Below are 22,573 nucleotides of genomic sequence, written 5' to 3'. Positions count from 1 at the left end.
CAAGCAGACAACAAGAGTGCAAAAAAGAAATTTAAAAGACTATTGCTAACAGCATTGAAGCACAATAAAATATTCTATAAATCTACAAGAAGCAAAAATAGGCAGGGGAGGCAAGTGACAATGGAGTTAAATAGCATGGAGCAAGATAATGTGACTAAAGAGAACAGGACAAACTGATCTACCGTATATACTCGACTATAAGTCGAGAAATTTATGTCCCAAAATTGATCCTAAAATTTTGGGTAGACCTATATCAGTGGTTCCCAAACTTCCTAATGCAGTGATCCCTTAATTCAGTTCCTCATGTTGTGGTGACCCAAACCCATGAAATTATTTTCATTGCTACTTCATAACTGTAATTAAATAGGTGTTTTCCAGTGGTCTTAGGAGACCCCCATGAAAGGGTCATTCAACCTCCAAAGGGGTCCCGACCCACAGGTTGGGAACCACTGACTTATATAAAGGTCAATACATCAGTAGTGCTTAGAAAGGTCCTAAAGCAAGCAAGCCTGATGCCCCAATCTCCACTGACCACCAATTCTTCCCCCCTCTAGTCTGTTCTGCAAGCTTTTTCTTCCTATTGGAACAACTCCCCATTTAACTTCCCATGCTCCTCTCTCTGGTCCGTTTGCAAGCCCTGGCTTCCTATGGAAAAAAACTCTCCATTTAAATCCACTTGCTCCTTTCTCTGGTCCATTTTGCAAGACCTCGCTTCCTATGGAAAAAATTTGCCACTTAAATCCACTTGCTTCTCTTTCTGGTCCGTTTTGCAAGACCTGGCTTCCTATGGAAAAATCTCCCCATTTAAATTCACTTGTTTCTCCCTCTGGTCCGGTTTGCAAGAACTGGCATCCTATGGAAAAATCTCCCCATTTAAAACCATCTCTCCAGTCTCTTTTGCAAGACCTTGCTTCCTATGGAAAAAACTCTCCACTTAAAACCACTTGCTTCTGTCTCCAGTCCATTTTGCAAAACTTTGCTTCCTATAGAAAAAAACCTCTCCATTTAAAACCATCTCTCCAGTCCTTTTTGCAATCCACTTGCTTCCTTTCTCAATCAGATGTTAAAACCTCTCCTCCAGCACCTGGGAATTGGTTGGGAGAGTTCCAGAAAAGAAGAAGGAGGGACAGAAGTGGTATTTCCCCCTTTCCATCCTTCCTTATAGCCCCCTAGGTTTTACCCTTGACTTATCCACGGGTCATATCAAAATCCAGGATTTTAACCCTGAAATTTTCCCTTGATTTATACATGAGGTCGACTTGTACATAAGTATATACGGTATTACCTCCAAGGGCAGAAACAAGAAATAAATCTTTGGGACCTTACCAGACTAACTAACTCACTATGGTCTTCTTCATCTGATGTATAATTCTTCTGAAGTGGGCCAAAGCCCATGAAAGTTGATACTTTTATAAAAGTGTTAATCTTTAAGGTCAGACAGGATTTTCTTATTTACTGAGATCAGTGCAGTTTACTTCCAGACAAGTGAGTATAATATTGTGTGTTTTTCCTTACAACAACAACAACAACAACCAGTCTGTTAAAAATAATGTGCAGGAAGTGCAGGTGATTGCTAAAAGGTAAGGTCTTAGCATGATACGCTAGAGAAACAAACTAAGAAAAATACAAGCTTGTTTTTTTTTTTTAAAAAAAAAGCCACAGTACTTACTTGGCCATGAGTTTTGCTATTCGATGGCAGTCGTTCTTGTCATAGAACCAGATACTGTAAATGGACACTTGAAGATATTTAAAAAGGAACTAGTTAATACAAGATTACTTTTTAAAAAACAAACAAAACATCCAACTGATTACAGATGAGCTCCACATTAAAGACTGAAATAACACAGTACATAGTTTTCAAATTTATTACTTAAGTCACTTATACCGGAATGATTAAGCAAATAATAAAAATATGTTAGGTTATTAAATTACATAGTAATGAACAATTTAATATGTACAAGATGTTTTAAAAAATAAACATCTTCTTCCCAAGTAAGGGTTTTAGCTTTAAGCCACAAAAAAGTTCCATGTACAAACCTCCAAATCTGAAATGCTAATTACAGTCAGCCCTTCTTATACACGGATTTTTTATACATGGATTCAAGCATACACGGTTTGAAAACGTTCCCAAAAAGTATAAATTTACCTTGATTTTCCATTTTTTATTAGGGACACCATTTTGCTATGTCATTATATTTAATGGGACTTGAGCATACACAGATTTTGTTATACACGGGGGATCTTGGAACCAAACCCCAGCGTATAACAAGGATCCACTGTATAACATGTCAGGAAAAAAATGAGCATTTAAGCCAAAACAAAACCTAAAATTCAGCACTGAACAAATTCATTCCAGTTATTCATTCAACAAGCCACTTACTTTATTCCTTGGAAAGAATTAGTATTCTGACAATCGAATCCTATGTTTGTCTATTCAGAAGTAAGTTAACTGAACTCATTGGAAATCCCAGGTAAGTTTATAGAGTTGCAGCCTAAAATTTCATACCATAGTAACATAAAATCAAGAGAGCCATTTTATACAAAAGTCATGAGTGAACATTACTGTATATATTCATATATAAGTCTAGAAAATTTAGTATATATATATATATATATACACACACACACACACACACTATATATATATACTGTATATATATATATATAGCCATCCCCTTTCTCTGAATAGAGTGGTAAAAGGCAAGAGCTTAGTTCTTATTGGGAGCACCAAAAAGAAGCATGGATCCCCTCTACTCTCTCATCTATCCAGCCTTTAGTTCTCTGGCATCATTTTGCTTTGCATCATCTTTTACATCCTTTGATGCATGCTCACAAGTTTTACCCTTGATTTATCTACGGGTCATATCAAAATCCATAATTTTAGTCCCCAAACCCTACCCTCAACTTATACATGAGGTCGACTTATAGTTGAGTATATACAGTAAATACCTGTAGTTTACTTCTCAGCCTGAAAAACAAAAAATCTAAGGAAGTCTTTAATTTTGGCAGTCAGTTGTGAGGAACAATGAATATCCAGCCTCTAAAGCTAAGACTTTCTAGTTTATTAATCGGGTCGCTGTAGGGTGGCATTAAATCACCCCAGGGGTGGTAAATGGGGGTGCAGCCTTCAAAGGTCTTATAGGGAACATGAGCAACCCCCAGATCTTGGAAGTTGGCCACTCTTGGTAGATAGCTTTCTTTTTTCAAGATCCTATTGTTGTTAGCTTCTTTCGGATCAATCTCGACTGATAGCGACCCTGTGAATGAGACGTCTCTAAGCCTCCCTATCCTCTACCTCCCTGCTCAGGTCCTGCAAGCTCAAGTCCATGATCTCCTTGATTGAATCTATCAGATTTTATACTGACAACGAAAAGTTATTTTTCCACTTCATTCTACCTCTTCAAGTGTGGCTAAAAAAACACCTAGGATGAAGGAGGGGTCAGAAGCCATGGTGTTTGGAAGAAGGAGAACAAAATTTCTACTGGGCCAAAAAGCTGACACCTAAGAGAAGAAAATATGAAGGAAGCAAAGAGTATGACATAAGTGCAACAAAATATAATTAAGAACCATAGAAGTGTTCATGTTGTTTATATAAAGACAAATGTGAAAATCAAAAAGAAGTCATCCCAAAAAGCTGTCAAAAATGGGTGCCATTTATTTATTTATTTATTTATTATATCACTATTCTCCCAGCACAGAACAACACATTATTTTTATGTATTTTGAAATTATTGAACTACAGACAATAGGAAACATAAAGCCTATCACTGTATACTAGAGTAATACTGTAAGTGGCATGTGTTATGTTGCCAGGGTTCTCCATCTCTAAAGGTAGAGATAGTGATCTACAGTTGAAAGAAGGCTTCCACCAGACGCTTTCCCAATACAGCAGTAGACAAAAGAGGCACACAGAGGGAGATCTAGGATCTGCTAGATTTAGAGTCCCTTCATCCTATACACTTCAAGAGAGTATACAAAAAGAAATTAAGAAAAAGAGACAAAGATTCCCTCCTGTGCGCATACACACACCTTTTGCTCTGTCCAGTGGAGGCAATTTCCCTGCTGTAGATTCCACTCACATATATACACGTACGCACCTCAGGACTGCTGTGTTATTAGTTAGAGCTGTCAATGTCAGTTCAAGCAGAAAACAATCCTACACCCAAAAATTCACACTGACAGCATATCCAGAAAACAAAAACAACTCCCCCTGCATATTCTGTCTACAAGGAACCTTGAAAGCCCTTCAGTGTCGTTCAAGATGGAAAACGCATTACTGAAGTATTCATGAAGGTTATTACTAAGCCAAACGTCCTGCGTTTAGAAACAGAGGGGCCCAAACCAAGATATCCTTTCTCTAATGCAACTCCCCTGCTTCAATATTGGAGACTCAACAGTTATCTATTAGATTACAGTAAGTTGAAAAATAGCAATAGCAAGTACATTTCTATACCGCTTATCAGTGTACTCCCTAAGTGGTTTACAAAATGTAAGCTAATTGTCTCCAACAATCTGGGTACTCATTTTAGCGACCTCGGAAGGATGCAAGCCTGAGTTGAGCTTGAGCCATTTTGCTGGTATTCAACTTGCAACCTTATGGTATGTATAAGTCTAGAATTTTTAGCCAAAAAATTGACCCAAAAAAAATTTGAGTTGACTTATTCATGGGTCAAGATAAGTACTGTACTTCATCTCCTATAAAAAAAGGAACCATCCCCTGGTGAAAGGCAAGAATATAATCTGTCCTCGAAGCACTGATCCCCCCTCTACTCTCTCATCCATCCAGCCATTAGTGTGACCAGAAACAGTTATAACTGCTGAAATTTTGTAAATTCTTTGACATTGCTTTCCTCTGTTTCATCCTTTACATCCTTTGTTACACACCCCTACATTTTACCCTTGACCTATCCACAGGTCATATCAAAATGCATAATTTCACCCCCAAAACCTGCCCTTGACTTATACATGAAGCTGACTTATAGGCCTGTTACAGACTGCCAAAATAAAGCTGCTTTGGGTCTCTTTGGAGGTATACTATTTAAATGATGCATAGGTCCTAAGAGTCCGGAGGTCGCGCCAAAGCCACACTCCATTCCTAAGCACTGGAGTGCAGCTTTGGTGCAGTTTCCGGATTCTTAGGATGCATGCATCATTTAAATAGCATACCTCCAAAGAGACCCGAAGCAGCTTTATTTTGGCAGTCTGTAACAGGCCATAGTTGAGTATATATGGTATGTCTGTTAAGAAAACTAGATCACAGATGTATTCCCAAATAGAAAGCAATATATTTTTAGAAAACTGGAAGTGGCATGGCTTCACATAATTTTCTAACTTCAAGGGGGGAAAAATGTAAAAACAAGAAAATATGTCAGACCTATTGTTCAAAGCTACAAATACCTACAGCAAAGAATTATATAAAGGCAGTTTTTAAAATAATTTTTTAGATTATCACAAATTACTTGAAGGACAAACACTGATTATTTGATAGGACAGAGAAGCTTTCTGTTTTTCTCTGGAATGATCTGCAAGTTGAAAGAATACATAAGGTTAAAGTGGATATCAAATTGAAGAACTAATGGATTTGTCCTAAACAAAACTAGCTATCAAAGATAGAACATCGATAGCTACTTTACAAAAGAATGTAGAATCAGAAAGTGACTGCTGTTGACACTCTTTAACAATGCATGGCACTGATCTACATGTCTGGCTGCCCTCAACTTAAACTCCATTATAAAACTCTAAATGCAATTTTACCATTTCTTTCTACAGAAATAGCAACAGCAGCCTCTCCTTATCTTGGATGAGAAGCCTACATTAAGGCAATTACTGAAGATCCATTCTCTGTCCACAATCAAACACATGCCATTCTGACAATATTGCTGATATCCACAGGTGGCTCTTCTTTTGCTTGCTGAATCTACTTCAATAGTTTTACAGTCAAGAAATAAGACTGTCTGGCTACAACATTGTGTACTTAGGTTGTAATCTGTTATGACAAGATAGCAGAATTTAAAGTACATACTTGCACCTCTAGATCTTTGCTGCTACACTACAACAGGGAAAAGGACAAACAGAACTTGAACACGAAGGACAGTAGAAGCACGGGCATTATTCCCATTTTAGAATTCAGAATTGTGTACCACATCCATCTTTTAACATTATGGAAATTAATCCTTTACATGAAGACAGAGAAGTTAGCTACAAAGGGAAAGTTGTGAGTGAATCTGATTTGGAGTCTTATTTCTTAAGGACCTACAGAGGTAAGTTGCTTATTTATTTTTTAAAAGTTGAGCATCTGAGGATGTTAACCAAATCTGGAACAGGCATATTGAACAATACACAAATAATGAATTACTTATACAGTACTGAATTAATCAATAGGCAATAATGCTCTGTTGAAATCTCTCAGGATACTAAACCTGTAGTAAATAGGAAGAGCTGAAGTTAGTATATATGGGAAATTTTTGGTTTTTGTTAAGGCAATGTGAATAGCTAATGGATTAAAAATGAAATACAATCTAAACTGAAAATGGTTCTCAAAATACATTTTTTTATGTGTGACTAAGATAAATTATCATTTTGTGGAGTTTAAAAACAAACTATTACTTTAGGACAGTTGAAGCAAAGTCTGTACCATAAAGTCAGGTGGTATCTGAATTGTGTATGAAGTGAGTTCTGAGAGGAAAATTAATACCTTCAATTACAGTCACTGAAATTGGTATAGATGTCACCCAAAGCCCCAATACATCAAGGAGGAGAATCATATATAAATTATCCACCAATTTTCTTTATCTGATTCCTATTGTCCTTTAACAAAAAGTTTGTTAGATTATAGTTACATGCATGTTTTATTAAAGAGGTTAAACAGAGGATGTTTCATTTTCAAGTGATTTATGGAATGTCAGGTGTATAGTAAGCAACTGTGTTTTTATTTGCATTTATTTCTTCTTTATGAATGAAGTGTTATTAATGCAGATTTTTCAGACTGAGAAATAAAGGTGTCAGCATTACAATTATTTATTCTAAAATTTATCATGCTATAAAAAGATTTACTACAATCTGAACAAAAGAAAGGAATTTCAAACCAATGTTCTATAGCACTTTTGTACTGCGTTTAGTCTGAAATTTTCTGCTCACTGACTGAACAGTAAGCCCTACTAACCTCAAAGGCACTTACTTCTGATAAGATATGTAGGGATCTGCACTGCAAGTAACTTTCTTACAACAAATTTAAAAATATCTGGATGACATAATGAATAATTAGAAGAAGTGATACTGGATTTTTAAAAGATGTAAAACTAATTTGATTCTTAATCAGTAAATGACTTTGCAATGAGCTACAAGGAGTAAGAGTATTCAAAAATCTACATGCCTAATTCCTACAACTAAATATGCTTGGATAAGGACAAAATAGTGACCCATCATCTGCCAGGTTCATATTATTATATGCCCCAAATATGACATTTATAAGATCATACTTCACCAGGAATGCAGTGCTAGGCACTCAATAATGAGTGAGACTCAAGGCAGCTAACAGGATATTTTAACCAATATAGATTAAAATTATGCAAAATATTCAATAAAGGTAAAAATATAAAAATTAATTAAAACAATTACATAATTTATAAAGTTATGGTTTTGAAGAGCAGCATTTTACAGTACACAAATCAAAAGCTGCCAACACACATTCATTTCCACCAGTACTCAATAAAAGGCAATACCTCCCAACACTGTTTCTTCTTCTGCCTTTTCCCTAACTACCTATTCTACTAGTCTTTCATACCATCTCATTCTCAAAAAATGCCAGTAATGTGAACCATTATTTCCTGTCAATTAGGTTTATGGAGACAGATGCTCAAAGAAGCAGGGAGACTAGGGAGATGTTAAAACATACTGACAAGACTACTTTAGAAGGAACTCACACTGTTCAACAATGCAAGTACAATGGACCCTTGTTATACACTGGGATTTGGTTCCAAGATCTCCCGTGTATAACAAAATCCGTGTATGCTCAAATGGAAAATCAAGGTAAATTTATACTTTTTTGGAACATTTTCAAACCATGTATGCTTAAATCCGTGCATAAAAAATCTGTGTATAAGAAGGGCAGACTGTATGAAGGAAACACATTTGAAGAATCGCGCCCAATGTACTGAAACTGGGAAATTAGGGAAAATCTTCATTGGCTCCTTTGTGACACATAACTGATTAAATAGCAAAGATTCTCTAATTTTCAATTTCAGAAATCTTAAACACTCAGGTTTATACTCACAATTAGCATTTCTGTATAGAAGAAAAGGTTCACGCAGTTGAAATTCTAAGTCTTTGTTTACAGGCTCAACCAAGTTGTGCATGTTCAAACGATTCACAATTGTAAACCCATGGTAAGGTGAAGCAGACCTGTTATTTCAACAGAAAACAGAACAGCATAAAAAGGATATTATAAATAATAAGCTGTTTTCAGGAAATCAATAGCAAACTGATATTAACTTAGTAGAATACAGTGAAAAGACTGCAAATTAGATCCTCTTCCTCCCCTTCTCTAGGCTGCCTCTTCCCCAAGGCAATTAGAGTCAGAGAGGTAATGCTGTACCATGAATTTTCTCAAGGGCTTCTACAGCTGGCCCTCCATATTCAGGGATTCTGCATCCATAGATTCAATCATCCACTGCTAGGGAAAAAAATTAAAACCAAAAAGCAAATTTTGATTATGCCATTTTATATAAAGGACACAATTTTATTATGCCCTTGCATATAACAGGACATGAGCATCCACGGATTTTGTTATCTGTAGGGGAATTCCGGAATCAAATCCCCCCAGACAGCAAGGGCCCACTGTTAAGACAGAGCACATAGATTAAAGATTTGAACAAGAAAATGTACAATGTCTCAAGACTCTGATGGACTTCAGTTCCCACTTCATGTGCAGAGATACTGTAAGAAGTCTTGGGTTGGATTCAGGGACGACTGCAGAAGGGCATCCCAGGAGAACGCACATTCTCTGCATCTGAATACTACAAAAATAGCAACCATTATTCTACTAACCAATAATGTAATACAGTTTTTGCCAACCAAAATAAATGCAATGATGGCCAGGTATACATGGGCCAAAAGCGTTGTGCCGCCACCGATACTAGGGTTCCAGAGCGCGCAGCCACTGCACTCTCCTGAACCCTAGTACGTATGGGCGCCGCCATGACTGTGCAGCCCTGCCCACACGGGCTTGCGTCCATGACACAAGCACTGCGCAGCATCCATATGTTGCTGTGCTGTGCTTGCGTCATTGACGCACCACAGTGTGCTAATGGCGCACTGATGGCAGCGTGCACGTGCTAATGGCACACTGGTGGTGGAGCCTGCGCGTGCCAAAAAGAACTTGCTTTTAGCAGGTTCTTTTTGGAGCAGAGGGAGCCCATGTGGTTTGGTTACTGTGGGCTCCCTCTGGAGGGAAAATGAGTGGCTCCAGGCGCCTATTTAGGGCGGTCTGTCAAGCCCCTAGATTCAAGGACCGTTTTTTTTTTAAAGAAACTTGAGGACAGAGTTAAGCATGCAATCCCATTAACAAAATTTAAGTGCTTAGAATACACTTTATTGCTTATTTGTGACCCCAAAATAAGAGGTCATTTCAAAATATCATTTTATATTCATTTTAATGGTATATTACAACAGATGGACTAACAGGCTGAACTAACATGTCAAATATAATTAAAACTCAGCTGAAATCATGATTAAAGCAGTAAAGGTCTGAAAATAGCATGACTATAAGCCCGAGGCACTGCAACAGTGTAAATAAGAAGAGTGACATTTGGGAATTTGACTTATTTCCTCTAGACCTCTGAGATGTTGTTGAAGAAAACTGATGGAATATAAAGACTTCTAAAATTAAAATGTAACTGAAAAAACTGTTGAACTATAGTTTTATCCTATAACTATGCTAACTAAACATATTGTAATATATGTTACAAAGGCATATTATCTTTCACCTTTTATCTACTGCATTCTATTCGTCATCAGTTGGAGCTAGAAAATTAGTAGTTTTGATGTTTGTTGATGACATGGTGCTGGACTTCAAAAAATCCTATCAACATTTAGTTGATACTCTACTTGGTGGCTATTTGTACAAAATGTAAATTTCCTAAGTGGCAATGTGCCAGATAACAGAAAAAGTAAATATATTTCAACACTTGGCACTCCACTTCAGTGCTCATATACTGTATTATTTAAAAGGAATCAAAGGCGGGTTACAGACCGCCCTCAAGCAGCCGTTCTCCCGCCGCTGCCATTCGCTGCGGAGGGAAGCCCAGCGGCCAGACCGCGAGGCTTCTCAGTGCAGCGAAAAAGGAGCTATGCGTCCAAGACGTCAAAATGGCGGCACCCATGTGGATGGGTGCCGCCATTTACGACGCGCTCCGCGCGTGTTGGGGCCAGGGCCGGTTAGGAAGGGGCGACTGTTCCTAACCCTACCACGCCCCTTCCTAACCCTAGCACGCATGGAGCGCGTCGTAAGTGGTGGTTTGTAACCCACCATATACTTGTCAAATGATTGCAGCAAATTCAGAAATATCATTATTGCAGAAATGGTGAACTGATAAACATTCAAAATCATGGCAGAGATATTGGCTACATCCACACTGCAGAAATAATCCAGTTTGACACCACTTTAAATGCCATGTTTCAATGCTATGGAATTATGGGAACTGTAGTTTTGTGAGACATTTAGCCTTCTTTGTCAGAGAACCCTGGTGCTACAACAAAAGGAAATTTCCAGAATTCCCTAGCATTTAGCTGTGGCAGTTAAAGTAATATCATCCATACACTAGCACCCATCAGGACTCTCTCAGCAGTGCTCAGGGCCTGGCATGCACACTCTCCACCCCCTCCACTGCAGCCATTAGATGTTTTGCACTGCTCATGCTGGGAAAGAGAGTCCTGATGGTTGCTGGGGCCAACTGTGCACCACAATTTTAAAAAGATGTGGAGAAACTGGAGCGTGCCCAAAAGGGGGGGGGGCGACTAAAACGGTAAAGGGTCTGAAAACCATGCCCTATGAGGAACGCCTTAGGGAGCTGGGGATGTTTAGCCTAGAGAAGTGAAGGTTAAGAGGTGATATGATAGCCCTGTTTAAATATTTGAAGGGATGCTGTATTGAGGAGGCAACACTCTTGTTTTCTGCTGGCCCCGGAACAATGGATGCAAGCTACAGGAAAAGAGATTCCACCTCTACATTAGGAGGAACTTCCTGACAGTAAGGGCTGTTCGACAGTGGAACACAGTCCCTCGGAGAGTGGTAGAATCTCCCTCCCTGAAAGTCTTTAAACAGAGCCTGGATGGCAATCTGTCGGGTATGCTTTGAATGAGAGTTCCTGCATGGCAGGGGGTTGGACTGAATGGCGCTTGTGATCTCGTTCAGCTCTGTGATTCTATGATTTGTTTATTTATTGTTTAAGTATTTCTGTATCACTTCCAAGGCCACAAATGCTCCTGAGGCTTGTTGTCATTGTGTGCCTTCAAGTCATTTCCGACTTATGGAGGCAAACCTGTCATGGAGTTTTCTGGGCTGAGAATGTCACCCAGTGGGTTTCCATGGCCGAGTGGGAAATCAAACCCTGATCTCCAAAGTGATAATCCAATGCTTAGACCACTATACCACATTGACTCTGAACAAAGAAAAACTATTTTAAAAATACAAAGATAAAAACATATTACAATACTATTTTAAATCCCCTGAAAGCAGTCTAAAAACAATTCTAGAATCTCAAATTTATGGCAGGCTCATATGGGAGCAAGCCAGTCATTCAGATATCTTGGCCCCCAGTCATTTAGGGCTTTGTAAGTCAACACCAACATCTTGAATTGAGCTCAGAAGCAAACTGGAATGTAGTGCTGTTCTTGCAGGACCGGTATTATATGGTCTCTAACATGCACACCTGACACCAGTCTGGCTGCTGCATTTTGCCCTAGCTGTAGCTTCCAAACATTACTAGAGACCATAAATAGTCTGAGGGGTAACTAAGGAGTGAACGACTGTGGCCAGATCTGCCTTCCCCAAGAAAGGGTGCAGCTGGCACACCAGCTGAAGCTATGCAAAGATGCTCATGGCTACCACAGCAACCTGGCTTTCCAGGAGTAGTGCTGGGTCCAAAAGCAACATTATTAAAAATAATGCTGTTGTGCCTTGTTTTATTTAGCATGTTTTCAGATTATAGATAATAAATTCATATAGAACACACTACTGAAAGGGGTGCAGTACAGAGGCTATAGAAACCCACTGGATGACTTGGGTAAATCACACACTCAGCCTCAGAGGAAGGAAATGGATAACACTCTCTGAGAAATCTTGCCAAGAAAACCCCATGCTACGTTTCACTTAGGGTCACCTTAAGTCAGAAATTACTTGAAGGAACACAGGAACACAGTATAGAACAGATCACAAAGCATTCCTCACCCAGGAGCCCTGGTGGCGCAGTGGTTAAATGCCTGTACTGCAGCCATTCACTCAAAACCACAAAGTTGTGAGTTCAAGACCAGCAAAAGGGCCCAAGCTCGACTCAGGCTTGCATCCTTCTGAGGTCGCTAAAATGAGTACCCAGACTGTTGGGGGCAAATTAGCTTACTTGCTAATTAGCTTACTTCCTGTTCACCACTATGATCTTTGGAATAGCGGTATATAAATAAAACAAATTATTATTATTATCTTCTACTGTGAATCCATCAAATCAAAAGTAGACTGTCAGTGACACCCTCAAAGAAGCACACTAAAAACAGTCCAGAGTTCATTAAAAAACCATAAGAGTAGCAAGTTCAGAAACTGAAATAAACACAGAATCCTTATCCACTAGATAAGACTAGTTTAACCAACAATTTAAAAGCATATGTATTAAAAGGAATCTCTTCTGCTCCATCTGCAATAAACCCAATACACTTGGCCCTCCATATCAATGGATTCTTTATCCATGGATTCACTTACGACTTGAAATTTTTTTTAAATATAATGTAAAGATAATTTTGTGCACGAAACCAAGTTTTTGTACACTGAACCATCAGAAAGCAAAGGTGCTACTTTCTCAGCCAGTAATGTGGGCAATTTTGAATTTTGGACTATTTCAGACTTTGTAACTCCAGATAAGGGAGACTTAATTGTAATTAATAACAACATACCATAGCATGTTTACATATGCAAAAGTTAAGGACCTTCCTCTATCTAAATTTTGATAGTAAGGTAAACAAACTTTAGGAAAGATAGGCAGAGCCAAGGAGTGAATATAAGTAAATGTAGCGTGTGTATATTAAAGTGTATACATATATGATGAAGTTCACGTAGAAATTAAGGACTTGAACCAGGGTGTGTAGCTTCCATGGATCCAGGCATCACTATCCCTCCCCAGAAACTAGGAGTTGCAATGTAGTGCCCTGGAATTCATGGGATGGCAGTGGGGGGAAAAATCTCCCACATTTTAAAAGTGTCACGGTTAATTGAAACAAAATGCACACCTCATTTCTATATATATTTGCACTCTCTGAAACACAGGCCTTGCTAAAAAGTGTGTGGGGAATACACACCTTGGTAGGCAGGGCAAACAACACTTTTAAAGTGAAAATACTGCTTTTCTTGCCGCTGTAGTGCTGAATTTCAAAAGATCAACTGGTGGTAGCATGGAATCAAGGAGCTCAGGCTTTCCAAAAAAATGGCTTCCTAGAAGTCCTACCTCCCACATTCCTACACCTCTGCTCAGATGTAGGTTCCATTAAATGCCATGGAATTTACTACCTAGTGAATATGAACAGGATAGCAACCCACATGTTTGCAGCTTTTAGTGCCACAGTAAATCTCAAAATAATTAATTTGGTAGCTAACACCAAACACAAAATGCTAGTCAAAGATACAATTGTAGCATTAATGCAGAGGAAAGCCTTGCTGGCACATAAACACAGGGGCACTACTACTTGTAACTGTGCATGCAGCAATCCCTAAATGGTAAGCGTTAACTATGTTGGCACAAGAAGGTCCTAGATATTTTGCTGCACATCCAGAAAAATTATCACATTGATCTTCATTTTATTTATTTATTTATTTATTTATTTATTTATTTATTTAATGTGCCATCTTTCTCCTGGAAAGGGACCCAAGCCAGCTAACAGATAAAATAGGGTTGTTGTTTTTTTTAAAAAATGACAATAAAAAATTTAAAACAATTTACATCTTCATGCTAAAACTGTATAAAATCACATAAAACATACAAAAATTAAAAAAATTAAAAGAGCACACACCCCATATAAAAGCCTCCCTGACAATGATTATATGTTAAAAGGCTGCTTGAAGAAAAAACAACTTCGTCTGTCAGCAAAAGGAAAGCAGGAAGAGGGGAGGGCAGCCTACCTTCTGTGGAAGGGAATTCCAGAGTGTAGGAGTAGCCACTGAAAAGGCTCTTGTGACATACCTTGCATGAGGGTTTGATACAGTAGGATCATGAACTTTGACTACCACTAACTATACCTAGAATTCAAAACTACTTTGAAGATTGTTTTCTAGTAAAAGTCATGTTCCTCAAAAGAAATCCTAGATTTGTTTTTTAGAGCTGCATGTAAAGAAAACATGACATTAAGGTTTGAAAGTATAACACCAAAAGAAGGTATGTTTTAATTCAAACACATATGATAGTTTGTAGTTCACAATGTTGTATTGCAAAAATGAGGGAAGATTTCAACTTACCTTTTATACACAAATAATGTACCTTCTATGTCAGTCTTCTCCTATAAAGAAAAGAAAAATATAGCAACAAATTAATTCAAGTATTAGAATTTTTGTAGCATTTTTAGGTTTCATATTTATAATGAAATCCTACCTATAGTACATTTAATAGATCCTATCTATTTGAATGCAAAAAAGGAAATTGCTGTGGTTCAGTCCTCAAATACACCGTGCTGAGAAGACAGTATTTGAATTAGGAAAATTAACATCTTTACCAGAATAATGTCAAATGGCTTGATATTACATTATCAGCCAGTTCAATTTTTCATAATGTATTAATGCCCCTGTACTTTGAAGTCATTTGCTCTATAACAATATTGTTAACATCATATTAATCAAAAGAACTCTTAGTATTTTTTCTTTCTTGTTTCTTCTGCAAACATATTACAAAAACATTATACAGCCTATTTATTATCATAAGATGATGATGATGATGATGATGATGATGATGCAAATAGGATTGAAACAGAACTGTTTTTATTTAGGTATTTCAATATTTTAAAACTTTTCCTTTGGCTTACAAGATTATGCCTCCAAGTTACACATTTTCATACAGGCCAAAGACTGAAATAGGGGTGAGCATATATATCTGAAAAACCAAGTCTTTAAAATTTAATAGAGGAGTGAGACGCTTTCTTGCTTAAATGTGCATGGGTGGGTCAGAGGGAGAATGCAATACAATTGACCAACAACACATTAAACCTTTAGAATTTGTAGAGTGTCTTGGATGTAAGTGTCTGAGCAGATCACAATAAAAGTTAATTCAAATGGTGTAAACTAATTCAAATCAAGATCAGATCACTTGAGACTAAAAGGAGCAGGAAAAGCAGGGGACAAGAATACTACAGACTCCAGAACAAAATTGGTTTCACTGCACATCAGAAGCCAAAAGTGAGATCAGTGATCCTAGGGGTAAAGGTACATGAATGTCTAGTTGCAAATGGAAGTAGGGAGTGGTGCTCATCTCTATTACAGTAATAAGTTGAAGAGCCAGTGTTGTCCAAAGATGACTCCATGGTCATATGGCACAGAATGCTGTTACCTTCCCACCAAAGTTGTATTTATCTACTTGTATTTGCATACTTTCAAACTGCTAAGTTGGCAGAAGCTGGGACTAGTGACAGGAGCAAACCCTATCATGCAGCACTTGGGCCTTGAACTGCCAACCTTCTGACCTGACAATCATCAAAACTGGCGTCTTAACCACTAAGCCACTGCATCCCTGGGGGAGGGAACTCTAAAGCCAGGGCCTGGAAAATAAGGCCCAGAGCAGACAGGCCAAAAGTGCTGGCTTTGGGTTGCGATGGGGATGTGGTGTTTACATGACACACGCCCCAAACGCAGCTCTAGCAGAAGGCAAGAGCCTGTCACACCTTGTTTGGGCCCATTGAAAACCAAAGCCAAAAACAGAATTTCTGATTTTTCAGGGTTTTAAAGAATATTGCTGTTGGGTTTGTTACATCTTGTGATGCATCCTGGGAATAAAAAAACTGTCCCCCTGCTGCCCCACCAAAGCTGCCCACCCTACATCACACTAGAATGATTTCCCCAAACAAACCATCTGAGATAAAGCCTAAGAGAAGAAGCACAAAGGGTGCTCACTACTCGGATTACTTGAGAGACTGCTCTGGGCCCCACAACAAACTCCAGCTCCCAGAATTCCATAGCCTTGAGCGGTGCCAAAGCGGGCTATTCCTGCGGGGTGGTTATTCCTTCCTGGTCCCCTCCGCTTACCCACTCGTTGGCCTTGGGGCTGAAGCGGTAGAGGGCCACCTGGCCGGTGACGTCGGCGATGCTGGTGATGTAAGGGTCGTGCTGCTTTAAGGCTGCCAGGCTCATCTCCTGCCCCGCTTTGCTCAGCGACTCCATCTTGGCTCCCAGGGAATCCCAGCCGCAGCAGCCGAGGAAGGGAGGGAGACAAGGAAGGAAGGAAGGAAGGAGGGGGAAGGCGAGAGGGGAACACCAGCACAGGGGCCTGAGCGCAACACTCTTCTGGCGCCGGGCGGAAACGGCCGCCCCGCAACTTCCGTTCCCGGAAGTCCGTCCCTGTTGCTCTGTACTGTAAATACCTGAGGCTCCCCCGACATTCGCTATGTTTGTACCTGAGAGAACATCTCTCTAGGAATCTCTTCTAGGTCCTCCAGGACAACTCTATGGTGAGCATCTGACAGACATTGGCCATAGAGTTGCGCTGGAGGAGCTACAAATGCCTAGTGGAGCGTTCTCTCTAGGAATCTCTTCTAGGTCCTCCAAGGCAACTCTATGGTCAACATCTGCTACATAATGACCATAGAGTTGCACTTGAGGAGCAGCAAATGCCTCGTGGAGCGTTCTCTCTAGGAATCTCTGGGTCTTCCAGTGTGACTTTTTGGTAAAAGTTGACCACAGAGTTATGCTGGAGGATCTAGGTATTCCTAGAGAGAACATGTTAATAAAATCCGTGAATAATCAAATCTGCAAAACTCAAAACCGCAAACCTGGATGTATTGCAGGACTTGAGCAGAGCAGCGGAGGACGGGGAATCCTGGAGGTAGTTTGTTGTGGGGCTTTCAGGCTATGTGGCCATGTTCTAGGAGAGTTTATTCCTGACGTTTCGCCATCATCTGTGGCTGGCATCTTCAGAGAATAGTTTGGCATGGAAGAGAGTTGTGTGTGTGTATATATATATGTCACCATGGGTCGAGGTTGACTCAAGGGCAGTTAACAACAATAAATGTGTGTGTTGAGATATCTTGTAGCACTTTTGCAACTAGCTGAAAGAAAGAAGTTGGCAGTACAGTATGAGCTTTCCTAGACTTAAGACTACTTCCTCAGATGTCCAATGAATTTGGAGGAGGTAGACCTAAGTCTACAAAAGCTCATGCTGCCAACTTCTCTACATACTGATTCCACAGACTAACACGGCTATATCTTTGAATTCTAACAATAAATGTCTCTCTCTGAGTATGTGTGCGTGTCCAGGGTGACCAGACATCCTCCTTTTCTAGGACATGTCTTAAATTTCAGCCTTCTGTCCAGGAGGAATTCCTCAATGTCCTCCATTTTGTGCAGGACTAAGAAGCATGAATATTTGGGGGGGGGCTTTTATTTGACCATGCCCTACATTTTGTGGTGCCTTGATCTCCCTTTGCAGTCAGGACATCTGTTGTCGGGAATGCAAGGACCCTGTGTGTGTGTGTGACACTGCAGTCAAAGAATCAGAAGACTAGGAATGGGGAGGGCAGCCATGAAAGAACTGGATGAGATCCTAAAGAGTAAAGCTGCTGTATATATTAGACTAAAGTTGACCTCGTGTATAAATCGAGAGCAGGTTTTGGGGCCAAACATTACAGATTTTGATAAGTTGAGAGCAAAACTTAGGGGCATGTAACAAAGCATCTAAAGGATGAAGCAGAGGAAAACTATGCCAAACTATTATGTGAAGACGCCAGCCACAGATGCTGGCGAAACATCAGGAATAAACTCTTATAGAATATGGCCACATAGCCCAGAAAACCCACAAAAAACTATGCCAAAGAACTTACAAAATTCCAGCAGGCACAACTATTTGTGTTCACCCTAAATGCTGGATGGATGAGAGACTAGTGCTTTCAGGACAAATTATCCTCATGTCTTTCACCAGGGGATGGTTACTTTTTAAAGTAAGAGTTAGAGTACTTAATTTGACCAGTGGATAAGTCAATTCTGTTTTTTTGGGTCAATTTTTTGACCAAAATTTCTAGACTTATACAGTACATGAGTGTATAAAGTATACAACTGAGCAGTAAAGTTAAAATCATCCAAGCCATCGTATTCCCCATCACCATGTACTGATGTGAGAGCTCGACAGTGAAAAAATGCAGATAAGAAGAAAATAAACTCATTGGAGATGAGGTGCTGGAGAAGAGTGCTGAGGATACCATGGACAACCAGAAAGACAAACAAATAGCTGCTGGTGAAACGTAAGGAATAAACTCTTCTAGAGCATGGCCTCATAACCCGAAAAACCCACACAAAACTAATTATAATTACCTTAGCAGTAGTGGTGTTAATGTAAAGATTTAACTCTGAACACTAAAATGAAGATCATCCGAGCTATTGCATTCCCCATCAATATGTGCAGATGTGAGAGCTGGACAGTGAAGAAAGCCAACAGAAAGAAAGCTAATGTGAGATGTGGTGCTGGAGAAGAGCGCTGAGGATTCTGTGGACATTCAAAAAGACAAATAAATGGGTCCTAGAAAAGATCAAACTTGAACTCTCCCTGGAAGGCAGGATGACTAAATTGAGGCTGTCGTGTTTTGGCCACATTATGAGAAGCTGTGACATGTTAGAAAAGACAATTATGCTAGGGAAGGTAGAGGAAAGATGAAAGAGAAAGACCACATACCAGATGGAAAGACTGTATCCGAGAGGTCATGACCATAAGCCTACAGGACATGAGCAGAGTAGTGGGGGACAGGTTTTTTTTGGAGATGTCTCATCCACAGAGTCTCCATGAGTTGAGGTTAATTCCGGGGCAGTTAACAAAGAGGTGGTCATTAACGAACAGGATTGAGCGGTGACACAGACATCCTTGTATAAAGCTGATTAATGCATGTAGTGAGATAAAAAGCTTTTGTTCTATTCAAGACACAAGAGGTAGAGTTAACTCTGAATAAATCCTTTGAATGGGGGATTGTAATCAGTAGGTTTTTAAGGGCAGCTCAGCATTTAAGTGATTGTGTCCGTTCCAAAAAAAAATTTCTCTGAAGCAAATACTGTGCTGTAGCAAATGGAAAGGGATGGTAGCTGTAATAGCCTGACATCTATACTGCCATATCCTCTCAAGGGCAGTCCCAGTTGAAATGAAAGTTAAACAGCATTTTGTAGCAGTTTCTGCTACAAGGGGATTGCCACACCTACTGCATTTTCAGATCCCCAGACCCCTGAAAACTTAATTAGACTATTTTTTCTGGAACTGGGGGGGATATTTTGGTCACTGGAAGCAGGGTTTTCAGAGGAATGAATCCAAGCCTTCCTGGGATGCATGTGGTCCACAGGTTGCAGAAGTCCTGCCTCTGAGTATTTTTTTCCTCTGTTCTCTAATACCAGTTTGAATTTTTGCAGATGTTTTTTCCTAAATAGGCTGTTCCACCCCCACCCCACCCCCAACAGACTATGTTTAACTAACTAATATGTTCATATGATAGGTACCTTTTTCTATAATAACTTATTCAGGTTAGTGAAGGATGGATGACTGGATGGACCTAGAATGTAGTAAATGTATGATGGAGTGGTGGCCACTGACCTTAATAAGGCAATAGTAAACCACTTAAAAAAAACACCTTATCTGGACTGAGAGAGTTATCGCTTCATTAAACAGTACTGTTTGTTCAGGAACTACCCTAAGTAGCTGATAGATGAGGTGCAAAACACTACTGTGTGCCAACTGCACAACCCACTCCCAAAGCAGGCCATAGTTGCAGGACCCAACGCACAGTTCCAGGAGCTGCATTATCCCAGTTCCTTTTTGGTCCAGTCCAAAGGACCGGACTTTGACCCAGTTTGGAGCTGTGCATTGTTTGAATGCCACATCTCCAAAGCAACCAGAAGCCATTTCATTTGGTCCATCTTTTCCAGGCCATAGTTGAGACGGTATTTCCCATGCTAAAACTATGAGCTGAACTGCAACTCTGTTAGTAGTTTGTGTCTGTAATATGAGTTCAGGCTTTGCACCTGCACAAGAAAGTGGCACAGTATATAGGCAGAAGCATATCCACCTTGAATCCCATATCAGGAGAAAGATAGGATATAAATTAAATAAATAGTAGCAGTGCATGGATGAGAATGCCACTTGTCTCCATGTGGATATTCAGAGCAACTACTACTACTACTACTACTAATAATAATAATAATAATAATAGCTTTATTTAAATACCGCCCTTCGAAACATCAGGGCGGTGAACAACAATAAATATAACAATACAATACAGCGTAATAAAAACAATACAATTAGAACAATAAAAACACTTATACCAGATCACCAACTACTAACAGGGGGGGGGGAGGGCATTCAGGGAGAAAAATCAGGGGTAGGCCTGCTCGAAAAAGAACGTTTTCAACCCCTTCTTAAATTGGGCCAGGGAGGTTGCTGAGCGGAGCTCAATGGGCAGCGAGTTCTAGAGGGTAGGGGCCGAAGTGGAAAAGGCCCTCCTGGTGGTGTTGACTAATCTAGCCTCCGGAACTCTTAATAGGTGCTGCCCAGTGGATCTGAGTGTGCAGGGCAGATTGTACAGAGAGAGGCGGTCCTTTAAGTACCCAGGGCCCAAGCCATTTAGGGCTTTATAGGTTATAACCAACACCTTGTATTGCGCCTGGAAGCGAATAGGCAGCCAATGTAAGTCTTTTAAGACCGGTGTTATGTGGCTGGTCCTAGATGTATTAGTGACCAGTCTTGCCGCCATATTCTGCACCAATTGCAGCTTCCGGGTATGGTACAAGGGTTACCCCATGTAGAGCGCATTGCAGAAATCCAACCGAGAGGTTACCAGAGCGTGTACTACTGTTTCAAGGTCCCTCCGGTCCAGGTAGGGGCGCAGCTGGCGTATCAGCCGAAGCTGATAACAGGTGCTCCTGACTGTCGCATCCACCTGAGACGTAAGGTGGAGCGACGAGTCAAGGAGCACCCCCAGACTGTGTACTGAGTCCTTCACAGGAAGCGTGATCCCGTTCAGGACAGGTGGAACCACCTCCGTCCCTGAGCCAGGAGAACCTATCACGAGCACTTCCGTTTTCTCTGGATTCAGACTGAGTCTGTTTTCCCTCATCCAGCCCATTACCGACTCCGCTTTTCATAATGATGATGATATTTATTTCTATTCCACCTTCCTCCCAGAACTAGAGCTTTAAACACAGTTTAAAAGAGAAATACAGTTAAAAACAGACAAAAAATGAACATTAAAATAGAATTAAACTAATCACAGTATTAAAACACTTCAAATTTAAAAGGTTTTAAAACTATGAAAAACAGTACAGTTTAAAACAATAAAGCACCCACAGACCATTCTTTTAAAATGTCTGTCAGAATAGAAAGGATTTTGCCAGACAAAGGAAGGACAGCACTGCCATTATGGCCTCCCTGGGAAGGGAGTTCTGAACTGTGGTTCTGAAGGTGGTGAAACTGAGAGAAGGATATCTCCTGATTATCTAAGGGCCTGGGCCAGTTCATACAGGAGATACAGTCTGGCATATAGCCTGCATCTGAGCCATATAGGGCTTTATAGGTCACAATCAGCACTTTGAATTGTGCCTGGAAACAAAATGGGAGCCCGTAGAGCTTTTTGAACAGGTGAGAAATAATGCCCCTGTAACCTGCTCCAGTTAGTACTCTGGGTGCAGCTCTTTGAACTAGCTGAAGTTTCTGAACACTTTTCAAAGGCATCCCTGTTACATGGTCTGACCCCCTGCACCCTTCTTTATTTTCAATATCAAGTTGATATCAAAAGAGATATTTTAGACATGTAACCAAGAAGGTATTTCCTGGGCAGGGAACTAGCCATGCCATATAATGAATCTGTGACTTTATAAGGAGTTCTGACTGGCTCAGCATGGGGAAAGTTCAAGAGTATATGGCCAAGAGAGATCTATCAAGATCAGAATCTGAATAATCCCTTCATTGATAGGAGTGATGGTGGGTGATAGATCTGGTGTTTGCAAAAGAACAAAATTTCAGGTATACTGTACTTCCCTCCAGATGAAATACTCCAAAGACATTTGCAGTGTTTGTCCATTCATTTGCAAGTTCCCTTCTCATTCTTCTCTCCTGCAAATTTCATTTTAGTTCTAAAATCTGCTCCAGGATAC

At 39.8% G+C, this 22,573-nt stretch overlaps 1 protein-coding gene across 2 annotated transcripts in view; it reads right to left on the bottom strand.

Moving 5' to 3' along the window:
• Positions 1–16,703, bottom strand: part of DCP1A (decapping mRNA 1A) — a 50,962-nt gene extending 34,259 nt beyond the window's left edge. The window contains exons 1-4 of one of the 2 annotated variants that reach the window (XM_042451020.1): positions 16,484–16,703; positions 14,711–14,751; positions 8,273–8,400; positions 1,670–1,736 (exon numbers count right to left, since the gene is read on the bottom strand). In XM_042451020.1, the coding sequence (XP_042306954.1) occupies positions 1,670–1,736; positions 8,273–8,400; positions 14,711–14,751; positions 16,484–16,618 (371 nt within the window). In that variant the 5' untranslated portion in view covers positions 16,619–16,703. The remainder of the gene's footprint in view (positions 1–1,669; positions 1,737–8,272; positions 8,401–14,710; positions 14,752–16,483) is intronic. The other variant, XM_042451021.1, reaches the window with a different exon arrangement.
• Positions 16,704–22,573: the final 5,870 nt, after the last annotated feature.

Source organism: Sceloporus undulatus, chromosome 2, assembly GCF_019175285.1.
Source record: "Sceloporus undulatus isolate JIND9_A2432 ecotype Alabama chromosome 2, SceUnd_v1.1, whole genome shotgun sequence".
NCBI classification, from domain to species: domain Eukaryota; kingdom Metazoa; phylum Chordata; class Lepidosauria; order Squamata; family Phrynosomatidae; genus Sceloporus; species Sceloporus undulatus.
The sequence above is the reverse complement of the archived record's forward strand: the minus strand, read 5'-3'. Positions and strand labels throughout refer to the sequence as shown.